The sequence below is a fragment of the Camelus bactrianus genome, chromosome 5 (genome assembly GCF_048773025.1).
Source record: "Camelus bactrianus isolate YW-2024 breed Bactrian camel chromosome 5, ASM4877302v1, whole genome shotgun sequence".
In the NCBI taxonomy this organism is placed as follows: domain Eukaryota; kingdom Metazoa; phylum Chordata; class Mammalia; order Artiodactyla; family Camelidae; genus Camelus; species Camelus bactrianus.
The window spans coordinates 75,480,381-75,493,639 of record NC_133543.1 but is presented as its reverse complement, the minus strand read 5'-3'; the positions used below and the strand labels follow the sequence as shown (position 1 = coordinate 75,493,639).

At 39.3% G+C, this 13,259-nt stretch overlaps 1 protein-coding gene across 4 annotated transcripts in view; it reads left to right on the top strand.

Annotated features, from left to right (window-relative positions):
* PARD3B (par-3 family cell polarity regulator beta) overlaps positions 1 to 13,259 on the top strand; it is a 944,975-nt gene that overhangs the window by 339,289 nt on the left and 592,427 nt on the right. For all 4 annotated transcript variants that reach the window (XM_074364121.1, XM_074364119.1, XM_074364120.1 and 1 more), the window contains exon 3: positions 12,033 to 12,204. In XM_074364121.1, the coding sequence (XP_074220222.1) occupies positions 12,033 to 12,204 (172 nt within the window). The remainder of the gene's footprint in view (positions 1 to 12,032; positions 12,205 to 13,259) is intronic.

Genomic DNA, 13,259 nt, shown 5'->3' with positions numbered 1-13,259 from the left:
ATCTTAAAGTCTTTAAGGAAGTGAAAAAAATTAAACAATTTTGTTCATACATTTCTTTTTTTCTACATTTTAATAAAGGATTGAATGGGATTTCAACAAAGTTTGTAGACAGCAGTGACAGACATTTGGATTATAAAATCATTGAAATATTTAAATTTTATTTGTGAATTTTTAAATTGGAATAGCTTTTATCCATCTGTATTTGTTTAGAATATGAATTATGATTTAAAAACCAAAGGGCCACCAATCCAAACATTTCCCACCTGCTCTCTCTTAAGGGACTATCAAAGTAGTAAATTAAATGAAACCGACACTGTTTTTCTACTTGCCCATCACAAAGTATTACTGGTTCCAGGTGACTACCTATTTACAAGGGACCTTTGAAGATTTAATAGAGGGTTTTAAGTGAATGGAATACCGTGCAATGGAAAAATTTACATCATAAACAAAATTGAAAGGTAAATTAGCAAAAAGAAATTTGCGAAGATAAAAAAGACAAACTTAATATACTTAAATAGCTTCTCCATGTTAAGAAACATTAAAATCAAAATGAAAGGGCAAAGGGTATGAATAAACAATCCATTGAAGAAATAAAAATGGCTTATAAAATTATTTTCAATATTACTAATAGTCCAAAAATTGACCTTAAATGGGAGGATATAATTTTGTCTGCAAAATCATCAAATACTGAAAAATGATACTACTGTGCAAAGATAACCTCGACTTGCACCCAGAATGGCTGAATAAGCTAAATTATTTATGATATGGCTAATTATGTTATGACATATTATTCAATCATGAATTTTCTCCATTTTTTTTGCAGATTACAATTAGAGAAAATTGCTCACAAGAAAATCTGGGTAAAAATATCAGAAAACTAAATTGTGTGTTACATAGTCTGGGTCATGTAATGGTAACGTGTATATATAAATGTGTAAAAAAGAAGAGTGGAGGAGAAGCACCAATATTCTATCAGTGTTTTTGGAATTTGAGATGATCTTGCGTGTCTTCTTTTCTACTGTGTATTTTCAGAAGTCTGGTAATGACATCCTTTGAAGTTTTGTTCATTTTCCCTCCCTCTCGCCCCCAAGACACAAACACAGCTCATACGCAGTTGGCTGGAGGGAACTGAGGGGCTTCATGATCCCCACATTTTCTTGTCCACACATTTTTCTCTTGGCCTGGAAAACATAACAGCCTAGAGCTGCAAAGTGCAAAAGTGGCCCTTGGGTTTGGGGGGTGTTGGCGTGAAGACTGCTTTTGAAACCCAGTCATGGAGGATGGTCACAGCAACCTGGATTTTTTGAGTCCATTCCTAATTTCAAAACTTGCATTCCATTTTTTGCCATAAGGAGACCTGGTATGTTTTAATTTTTGATTTAGATATCATAGTTTTTATGCCTACAGAAGATGTTTTCAATTTTTTAGGAAAGCCCTTTGCACTAAAGCTAAAAATTGACAACTGACACACAAAGACCATCTTTCTACAATTAGAGACAAGACCTAGGGTGCAGCTCGTCCTTGAAGAGGTGATGCACCTCCTGTGACTGGGCAAGGAGCAAGGACCCCAGGCTGCCTGTCTTCAGGCCCCAGTTAGCGAGGAGGCATCATTCTATGTGAGTTTAGTACACCCACAATCATAATTACAAATCTTGACATTTAGAGGCTCCCCAAGTCAACACCCGTCCCAGCAGGCTTAGCCACATTATCACTAGTTAGGGAGACGTAGAGCAATTAGAAGCTAAAGGAAAAGGTTAGCTCTAATGCTCAGACGGGAGGCGTTCAGGAGCTAAACCCACCTGTGATGACAATGTTAATTTTTTTTAAATATCGGCGTTGAAACCTTGTCACCCGTGACACGGAGGATCTGAGTCTAAATGGGATGTTGGAGGGAAGTGCTTCCGCATCCCTCAGTCAGGCTATGCACTGACCTTTCGGTCGTCTCCACAAGTTGCTCAGCTGTCTTGAAATGTCAGAGAAGGTAGAACATCATTGGACCTGTCATGAGGTCAATCAGCTGGTGCTCCAGCCAATTTGCCAAATGTGTCCATGCCAAAGAGTCTGTTCTCCCACCAGCCTGATGAAATGCAGTATCCATTAATCACCAGCTAATTTTTAGGGAGTTGTGACCTTCCTCATATTTGTAGTCCACTCACAGCTTTACCTGGCCTGGTGAGGGGAGGGGATTCTCAGATTGGGAGTATGAGGCCACCTCAGGGACATGTGAACCTGCTGAAACTTATGTTTGAGGCTACTAGGGTGACTGGCTAGGGGATGCCTGCCTCAGGCCAGCACTGACCTATTTTATTTAGAACATTCAGAACGTTCTGTGTAGTTTGCTACTCCTAAAGGTATTGCTTATAGCTCAACTGCGTGCAAAAGACATTCTCTATTTGAAAAATTTAATGATAGAGTGAGGTCTCATTGTTTTTTTCTTTCAACCTATCAATTCTTTATCTGTCTTTAGAAGGGGGTGGCTTTGTCATCATTCTCCACAAAGGTTTATTATCTGAGAGCTGTTGAGTTGTCTTAAAAGGCAGAAAGGTTTCTTTTTTTTTTCTTTTATGAAATAGACTGTTCTATTTGTAGCCAAGTCTCATAAATTAAGATACTTGTCAAAATAAATGAATAGTATGTTTGTTATATTCATGACTTAAAATCACATCTGATTGCTTACTCATTAATCCACAAAATTAAGCAATACACCCTGGATTGCAGTCATCAGTACAAACAAGCAGGGTTCTTCTAACAGTCAGATGTGATGGAGAACACTGTGCCGTTGTATTTGTTTCAAAACTAGGTATGTTGACGTGCAAGTTTGCTTTACAATTTTAAAAGGTTTCCTCTGAAAGAAAATCAAGTACATGAATATAGTCCACCAGGAAACAAGATTGGGATTATAATGTACTAAGTGGAGTTTAGATGGAGAAATTGTAAGATGCACTTTTGGAGTGAACCTCAATGATGAGCAGAAGCTATTTTGCCCTGAATAGGAGCACACACAGTAATGGAGGTTACCTTATTCCCAGGTGGATGGAAAGTTAAAACACAAGGAGATAGTGTCAACATAGAAGTATTGACATCCATGTAAAAGAGACGTTGCTCCTCCTCTTGGATATAGCAGAGACCTTAAAACATTCATTTACCTGACTCTTTGTCAAGTACCATACTGAGAACTTGGAATATAAAAGTCAATTTTACTTTAGTTTTCACAACTGTAAAATGGGGATAATGGCACCTTTCTCATAGGGTTACTTAAGAATATGAAATCAAATGATATATGTAGGCACGTTGAACAGTGCCTAGCGCGTAGTGAGCACTATGTAAGTATTCATTAAATATATATTTTTAGATGATGTGACCCCCAGTTTAGAGTAGCTTACAGTTTACTTTTAGACCGAGGCAGGTAAATCAAGGTTCTCCATGCCGTGTGACCAGTGTTGCTACAGAGAGGGACGTGCTATTGTGGAAACACGGAGCCTGGTGGAAGGCTTCATAATGGAGACTTGAACTTCGTTTTGAAAGCCATGAGAATATATAATGAAGAATTTTAAGCTGCAGCAAGACCTTGTCAAGTCTGTGATGGAAGATCGCTCTGGCAGTGAGGGTTGTGGGTAAATGTCAGGCGGCTCAGACTGGAACCCAGAAGTGGGCGGGGCCCTGGCAGTGGATATGTGAAGACCTGGCCAGAGGCAGTGTGGCATTTATTGTATGGGATAATCCATGCAGAGAGAGATCACCCTCACATTCCTGCAAGTTATTGCCTTCAAGGATCTGTTGACAGACCTCTGGTTGGCTGTGGTAGCCCTGGGCCTTGGCTAGGAGATGACCAAACTACATTTCTGAGACAGTTACAGCTTTGGTTTGGTTAGAGAATAGGAACTGTAGGGAAGTAGGGAAAATGAAACAAAGCCAGTGAGATAATACTCAATGTGGGTGTTACACCATCATAAATGCATGTATGCCTTGTAATTCACAAAGTATTTTCTCACATGCTGTTTTATGTTTTCTGGTATCATATATACTTGTTTCAAATAGGATAGTCTTTCAAAAATGCAGGTTAGACGTATGTGATTTAGATAAGAATAACTTGAAGAAAAAGCATTTGTGTATGTTTGTGTCCATGCATTTTAAAACAACCCAAGTTGTATCTTCATTTGTAATAGTGTACATGCTCCCAAGACTTTCAGAGCCCCTGAGATTGGATAAAATCAAGGAACCATCTAGTGATATACTGGGTAAATGGCTGGCAAAGCTACTCAGTGGACTGAGATCAGCTCTGAAATTTCCCATCCAATTTAACCCACGTATCTTCAGTTTCTTGTGTGTCTGTTATTTTTAATATGTGTAATTCTGGACTGTGGAAATATTATTACTGACAAGACATGTATATTATTGAATGTTTTTTGCATTTCTGACGTTTGTGTTACTCTGATAATGCTTGAGACACTCTCCTGGCTTCTGTACCTGTTTGCTTTTCCTACAGCTGCCCCCTGGGTTCCCTAAGATTAGAGCTTGGTGGCTGCCTGACCACCTGACCTCCGTTAGGCCACCGGGACCCTTTGCCTGACCATCGCTATGGATGGTGAAAGGCACAGAGAAGAGGTGCTCAGGCTTCCCCTGTGAATATTAGATCTGAGTTGTGAATGTCATTTCATAAATGGTAAGCTGTTGTTAGGAAAGTAAAGGATGCAGCAGAACAAACTCAATATTCTCTAAAACTTGTCAAGTGGTAACACCTCCTCTTTAAAATTTTAATTCAGTATAGTCAGGAGAAAAATATAATCCAACATAAAATGTGGCTAATGTCTACCTGGCTTCTTAGTAACTTAACTACATAAGTAAAGGAGGCAGATGTATTTTTGCTAAAATATGGGTGGTTTTTAAATAGGCATATTTTTCTTATTATGGTTCAATTTAGGCAGCTGCCTCTTTAAAAAGTGATAAGGAAAAATAGGGTTCTTAGTATAGCTGAATAAATCATGTTGTTTTCTTTAGGATGGCGCTTAGAGCTGTAAAGTTTGTAAAGGCCCCTGTTGTAGATTTTCTGTTGGGAGAGGAAATGAAAATCGGTTTTACCTCACTTGCTGAGTGTTGGTTGAACTTTTTGAGAATCAGAGTTGTTGCATACAGTGCTCTGAGATGCTGGATCTGATGGTAGCATTTGACAAGGAGGCTAATATGATCCGTCTAATTTTTAAAATCCAGATTAAATGCTTTTAGCTGGCTGTCAAAATCCCATGAAGGAGAAGAATCGATTTTCAAACCTTTGTTTAAAGTGGCATAAAATTAGCTCGGTGGCCAATTGTTCTTCAGTTACAAGCAGATGCATACATTTAAATGAAATTCTGCAGTGTTTCACTCTCTTCCCAAAGGTGATAATGTGTTTTCCTCTACTTGTGAAATTGTTGTAATTTCACAGTCTTACTTAGATTTAATTGTGTTTATTAAGATTTGAGGCAAATGATTCCAATTTTATTTTGTAGGATACTGGGGTTTTGTTTTTTGTCTTAATTCTACTTGATAGTTGTTGGTAACATGGAATATGTATGAAACAGTAAAAAATAGTAGTATGTTGTTAAATTCAACAGCTTAACCCAAAGAACTCAATATGGCAAATAAGCCTTTCTTAGTAGTATGTTCGTTTATTTGACATGTAATTAAAATAGAGCCACACATTTCTCAGTGTAATTACTAATCCAAAAAAGACTACTTTTATAAATACAGTTTATTATGGTCTATGAGCATTTGGATCATTCTTTTGTCCTCTGTGTAGGCTAAAGATAATAGCATCAGATGATAAAAACTCAGGCTATAAAAGTGACAGAATGCTACAGGCTGACGACAGAGCAAACCACATCATGAATATTGAGAGACTCTGCAATAAATGCACTTGGTGGCATTTATTATTAAAATATTTACTTGTCAGTGTAGAAACTCAAGGCGTTGGTATATTGCTTCGAGTTATGGTAGAAGTGGAGCAGACAGCACAAACCATGTATTTGCTCGGCGGAGGAGCAGCGCTGCATGTCTGGAGGTTGTGTGTTCTCGTGTGATGAAGAGCGAGGAAAAAAGAAAAACAAAAATTACCTATTTGATGTGTTTGATCTTGGTACTGTCTCTGTTCCCCTGTCAGTCCTGTGATAAAGAGATTAAAGGGAGGCAACAAAGTAAAAGCAGAATAGGAATAAACAAGTCAAGTGGGACTGAGTCTGAGAGCCAGGGAATGCCAGCTCAGGGAGGAAAAGGAATTAACATTTAACCTGCCATTGTGTACCGGGCTCTCTGCGAAGCATTCAGGCCTGTTAGGGGTATTACCAAGGACTTCAGTAGTCTACCCCCGCCCTGCCCGCCCCGCAGCACACACCCATGCAGGCACTTAGACACCTTTACCTTGTTTGAGTATAAAAATAGGTCTGAGTCCTTAAAGAGATATTGATGGTGTGAAATGGTGCAGAACACATGGCTCTTCTGATCAAGTCTGTTATTCAGGGTCATGGATATTGTAGATTATCCACAGCTCTTTTCTTTCTTTTTGGTCTTTGAGGTTGTTATTGTTGTTGACTTTTCCACTATTTTGACCTTTACACGGTAAATATGAGGAAAAAAGATTGAACTATTCTATAAAATAAGGCGTATGCATGATACTTTTTTCTAGGCAAATCCTAGTTTGAGATGTTCCTTCCAGAGACCCCGGGGAGGGAATGGTCAGGGGATACTTGCAGTCAGGAAGCCAATGCCTGGTCTTGGAACTGGGCACACCCCTGGCTTCGGCAGTTGCGATCCAGTTATTGAAAATAATTTGTACCTGCCACATTCATGTATCTGTTTTCATGCGTTTTCCTAAGTTCATTTTAGGAGGTAGGGATGTTTCTGAGGAACACACTTCACCTGGACCTCTAAATAGAGGTACAGAACGCATGAGGACAGTTGCCTTAATTTTACCGACAATTAAGGGGAAAATCTTTTCATGTTAAATCAAGCATAGAAAGCTGGTAAAATGTAAAATTGATGTGAGTGTGTAATATAAAAAAGCCCAGCACTTCAGTTTTGAGCTCATGGTGTGACAATTGAGGCTCTGCTTCTGCTACCCTGGAGGTGTCTCCACGTTTGTTTTAAGCCACTTCGGGGGAGAGACGTAGAAGCTTCACACCGGATCCGTCGATGTGGCCTGTGGAAGAAAGCCAGTGAGGAAGCAAGTGTCTGAGGCCAAACTGCTAACCCTTCCCGTCTCTCCATCCACTGAGCACCCCTAGTTCAACACTTCCGCTCCCATTCAGAGACCAAATCAGCAGATCCTCCCTTTCAGAAATGAGCCTGAAGAGGAACGAGAAGACGCATAATCTCCACTTCAAGAGCAGAAGCAATTTCCCCAGGGTGGAGTAGAAAATGAGGAATTTCTCCCCCGTGACAACAAAGTCAAAACAACAACAGTGATGATACAGGTTTATATTGGTTGTTTATACTCATTCATTCAAAAAAATTAATTTTAATATTCTAACAACATAGGAAAAATCTAGTGTCCTTTCATTGTTACTGTAGGTTTTAGTATATAGTTTTCCCTCATTTCACTTGTTATGTTCCAGCACATACATGTTGGGTGCTTCCTCTGTCTAATTCACTGTTCTAGGTCATAGGATACAGCAAACAACAAAATAGACAAAAATCATTTTCTTCTTGGAGCTCACCATCTAGTACAGTTTATTAGGGAGTTGTACAGGGAGACAGGCCATAAAATAAGACAGATGACAAAAGACTTGGCATTGAGGGGTGACAAATGCTATAAAGGAAAATAAAGGAAGTATGGGAATTAGGGGGGACGTTGCAACTTCAGTAGTGTGGCCACTGAAAGCCTGGCGTTTGAGTAAAGATCTGAAGGATAGAGGAACAAGCCACGTGGGTATCTAGTGGGAGACTGTGTCTGGCAGAGAGAGCAGCAAATATAAAGACACAGAGAGGGACAGAGGGGATAGCAGAGCTGGATAGAGTCTTGAGAACAAGGGAGAGTCATCAGGACATGCAGTCAGAACCCTAACTGGGAGCCCCTCACCGTGCAGGCCATCGCTAGGACTTGGGCTTTATTCTAAATGAGGTACAAAGGTGTTACAGGGCTCTAGTCAGAGGATAGACACCATCCACCTTAGTCTGAGTGCCATCATGCTGGCTGCCACGTTGAAAATGGATTGAAAGGGAGCCTGGGTGGAAACAAGGAGCCCCGGCAGGAAACAGTTGCACTAATCCATGGGGGAGGCTGTGGTAGCTGTGTCCAAAGAGTGACAGTGCAGTGATAAGAAGTGGGCAAACTCTGGTTATAGCTTGACATTTCTTGACAGATTGGATGTGTGTGTGTGGGGAGGGTGTGAGAGACAGGGAGAAAGAGAAGGAAAGAGGGGTCAAGGATGACTAATACATATTTTGGCCAGAGCAACTAGAAGGATGGATTGTCATTCATTTGGGATGTAAAAAGATTATGGAGAAAACTTTGGGAGATCAGTTTTTGGCCTGTTGGGTTAAGCAGTTGACCATATGAACCTGGAATTGAGGAAGAAGCTCTGGGTTGGTAATGTTAGTGTGGAGTTTATCAGCATATGCTTTCTTATATCTTTGCCAGGAGACAAATGTGATCACCAAATTTAGACACATTGTCTTTAACATTTTGAGGATGAGGGTGAATAAGTGAGAGGGAGCTTAATGGGGGGGGGGGGAGGGATGAGGATGAAATGGAGAATGTGTGGTGCCGTGGAAGGCAGATGAAGCAAGTCATTTAACGAGGAGCCAGTAATCCGCCGAGTCCTAGAATCAAGCTAGAGAAGTGACATTGAATTCAGCAATCTGAAGATTGTTTCTGACCTTTATAAGATCGGTTTCAGTGGATTAGAGGGGTGAGAACCTGACTAACGTGGCCTCAGGGAAGAGGGGGAGGAGAGAGGTTGGGACCTGCTGTCTGGACAGACAGCTTTCAGAATTTACTTCACATGGAGACTGAGAAATGGGGTGGTGTCTGTAGGGGTGAGTCCTGAAAAGGTTGTTGTGGTTTTGGTTTTATTTTTTGATGGGAAAGTGAATAGCATATTTGTAGTCTGACCTTCCTGTGTGTATCCAGGGATTAGATGCCTAAATACTGATAGAGATCTGTGGGGACAGGAGTTCTGATCGGAAGTCAAGTCTGTTTGAAAAGCTCATTTTGGATCATGGGGTCTTAGGGAAATGTCAGTGCTGTACTGGGTGACATGAGAATACTGGCATCAGAGAAGCAGAACAGAAGGGGCATCAGAAGATGGATAGGGCAGCAGAAAAGGAAGGCATCCAAAGCAAATACTGCCTGCTTGCATTTTGCATAAAGTTTAGGTTACTGCAGTCCCTAAGGTATGAGTGTAGAATCTTCCACATGCCACAGAAATTTGATCTAAATGGAACCTTAGCAAAAACAAAACAAAACAAAACAAAAACCTTTTTAAATAGAATTTTTTTTTTAATGACCAACTCATCTCTGTGGGAAAGGTAATTCTGAATAGTTTTAAAGGTGGAGGCAGGCCATTTTCATGCACTGGACACTTTGGAAACCAGTATGCCTTCTCTGCCGAGGGACTGGAACAGTGGTTGATGTTAATTAACATATCTCTCTAACACTGTCTGCCAGGAGCTCTGTTAGCCGGTAATGTAGGTGTTCTGATGAACCACATAATTTAGCCAACAAAGACCTACAACATGTGGTTTAAATTAATTATCAGTGTAGAAGGAAGCGTGAGTCTGTGTCTACTGTCCATGTTGAGATGAAGAATCTCTTACCAGCGAGCACCTGTGGGGCCAGGGGCTTTGTCTGGGCCTCGGATTCAGGAACTGATGCTCTGCTTTCCAGGACTAGACGCTTTATTCCATCCATTATCCAGACATCCAGAGAGGCTCTGCGGAGCTAATGCCTGTCAATCATGGGATTGGGAGAGGGACTAAGCCAGTAATTAATCAAAGAGATTATGAGATTTGGGGAGCCCCCAGGTCTCACTCTCATCATCTTGGAGAAAGTCATGTATTGCCTGTATCTCCAGAGTAGAGACGCGTTCTTTAGGGCCTGACATCCTCCTGGACAGACTGCCAGTATTCCGCCAGGTGGCCTCTCTACAGTTTTCTTTTTGGAAAATGGTTACAGTGTGATCTGAATCCCTGGATTGGTCTAGATTCTAGTACAAACTACTGTTTAGTCTGTCACTTTGGGAAACGAAATCTCTGAACTACCCTGTTGTCTCATTAGATAAATAGGGACAATAACATTGTTACTACATAAGCTGTAAACTCATGTGGATGTAAAATTAGCGTGGAACACAGTGAAGCATCTTAAGGAGGGAAGGTTACATAGGAGCCATAGATAATGATTGATTTATGGGTTATCAATTTTAAACTTTTCTATTATACTTCTGATGGGTATCTTTTTCTCTTTTCCCCAGTATTTTAGGCACATAAGATACACTAAGAGTTAAGGATGTAGCAAGAAGGAAGACTTACCAAAGCTGTTCGTGATACCAATATAATAAGCCATTTGCTGAGTTGATTAGTATACTAAAATAAATGTCACAGATATGTGTTAGAATTCACCAATATGCAAAATTGAAGTTATAATTATGTTACAGAAATGGTAATGAAAATAACACGTCTACCACATTTAAAAAAATTGATTTTATTTTCCTTTTCAGGACTTAATGTGTTAAACTCTTCATTTTGGCCAGAAGATTAGGAAGATAGAGTTCTCCTGATTATTTTTATACTAGAATAATCTTTCATTATTAATCCATTTAAGTCTTATCTCAAATCAGTTCACCAGTGCTACCAATTAAAAATAGAAAATGTATGTGCTCAGTTTCAAGAATTAAAAATAATGCCTTGGGAGTAGCATTTCTTTCCTGTGGTGAGAGGATTGTTGGGTTTTCCAATTAAAGACGACTCCATACTGGAAATGAGTAGTCAATTACGAAAATTATTTTTGAATAGCCAATTTGCATATCCCTAATTGTATTCATTTCTTTTTAAAGACTGAACTTGAAATTGATGATGTTTTGATTGGTTACCCCTGCACTGGTGGTATTAATACTATCACCAACAAAGTTCCCCTGTGAATGGGGCTTTGAGTGCCTTTCCCGAATAAATGTTTGAATGATAAGTAGATTTGTTTTATTTAATGAATGAAAATATCTAAAGACTTACTAGCAGTTTTCCAGACTTGCACACACTGCCCTTACTGAGTTGACAGTAGCATCCTTGAGCTGCTTGCTGCACTCACATTTGGACTTTTCCACATCAGCTCATGAGGCACATTTGAAGTTCCTACTATGATGGTGTCTGCTGGCCAAAAATGTGTTTTCAGCAGGGCAGCCTTCACCACTGATACAGCAGTGTTTACACAATTACGTGATATTTTATGTTGCCCCTATTTTTAAGAAAAATGACGTGGAGATGGACAATTAAAAGTTTTTATATCAATGATGGGAAATTCTCATATGAAATAAAATTGAGATGAAGATTGAAATTATTAAAAGTTCTGATGTTTAGTTTCATTGGACTTAACCAATCCACATGGAGCTAGTCATGAAGGAAAAGAACAAAATTACAAGCATGTAGTAAAAACTGGGATATCTGTGTGTACAAGATAAAGACAAATGGTGTGTAGCTATGTCTCTACTTATTATGGTTGTGTGATTTTATAACATCTTTGCTGATGTCCTCTTCTACCATGTAATCTGTTCCATCTCTACATAGTCAACTTTCATTTTTGGCAACACTCTTAAAAAAAGAGATACTGGCATCCTTTCAACCATGCTTCAATTAAAAACAAACAAACAAAAACAAGGTGGTGAGGGGAGAGGAGGCAGCCTCTCATTCCTTCAAGAGAATTAGCCAAAATTGGATCTCTGTTTAAGGAGTATACAAACCAAAACTTTGGTTTTTTAAAAACGAAACAAAGATCACAATCAGCTAGATAACAGTGTCCTTGTGATATGAGTGTCCCACAAAGTAATTAGTGTTGTTGGGTTTGTTTGTAGCTGATTGCTGTGTTTGACGAACAAGAACCACTCCACAAGATTGAGAGCCCTGGTGGAAACCCGGCAGGCCGGCAGAGCCCAGATGCTTTTGAGATGGAAGTGGCTGCCCAGCTGGCTGCGTTTAAACCAGTTGGTGGAGAAATTGAAGTAACCCCTTCTGCGCTGAAATTAGGTAGGTGTATTTTTGAGTGGTATGCTTTTCATCTGGTTGAAATACATCATTTTGTTGGCTATGAGTTGCTTCTACTTTATGGCTTAACCTGTCAGTATTTGTCTTTCAAAAAACCTGGTTTGTCTTTCTCTAAATTATGATGATAGTGATAATGATAATGATGATGATGATGATGATGACGTAGAACTTTGTGGTGACTGACGCTCAGGCAGTGGATGCAGCTTTTCGTGAACCATAGGTGAATCTGAATTACCTGCCCTTGAAGTAACATGGGGGAGGAGTTGGACTGTAAATGATGAAGTTTGTCTGTAGCCTACGGGGACCACTTAACTTTTTTTTTAAAGTTATTTGGAAAAAGCTAAGGGTTATCAAGGAATCCAGGCTAGAAAGAAAAGGTCATTTTCTGTGTCAGCCACCTTTTTATTCTCCACAAACTGTTTATCTCAGAGTTTGGGGGAAACATTTAGTTTCTTAATTCTGTCCTATGATTTACTCTAGCAAGAACTGCTCCTCCAGTGATTTTGCTCAGAGAGTCCTTTTTTGTTGTATCTGGTTTGAAAGTGTTGGTAGAGAGAGAAAATAAACATTCTTCTAAAGTTTTTGTGAATATATGACACCAAGGTAAATAATGTGTCAGTTATCGGTGATACCTCTCAAAGTTAGTTTTAGGTCAGTTTAACAGCCTGAAGTTTTGAAAATCCACTAATGTTTTGGTACTTAAAACTGTTTTTTTTATTCCTGTTGAATGGATGCCTACATTTTGAAACAGCTCTAAGCACCAGGTGTAGGTTAATTCTCAAGCTAGAGCAGAGGTTTTTTTCTACTTTGCAAAGGAAATTTTTTTTTAAAGCAAAGCACATGCTTAAGATTGTAAAAATTGTACCTATGATAGTTTTTGCCATATGAAACAAAATATATACTGTAAAGTTTACTTTACATACCACAAAACTATATATCCAAATTTTGTACTAATTTTCTGGAAAGCATCTATAGTGCCCCTTTTAAAATAAGCCAAGTGGAAATTAATGACCTGCGGTCTTCATAATTTCTGTCTG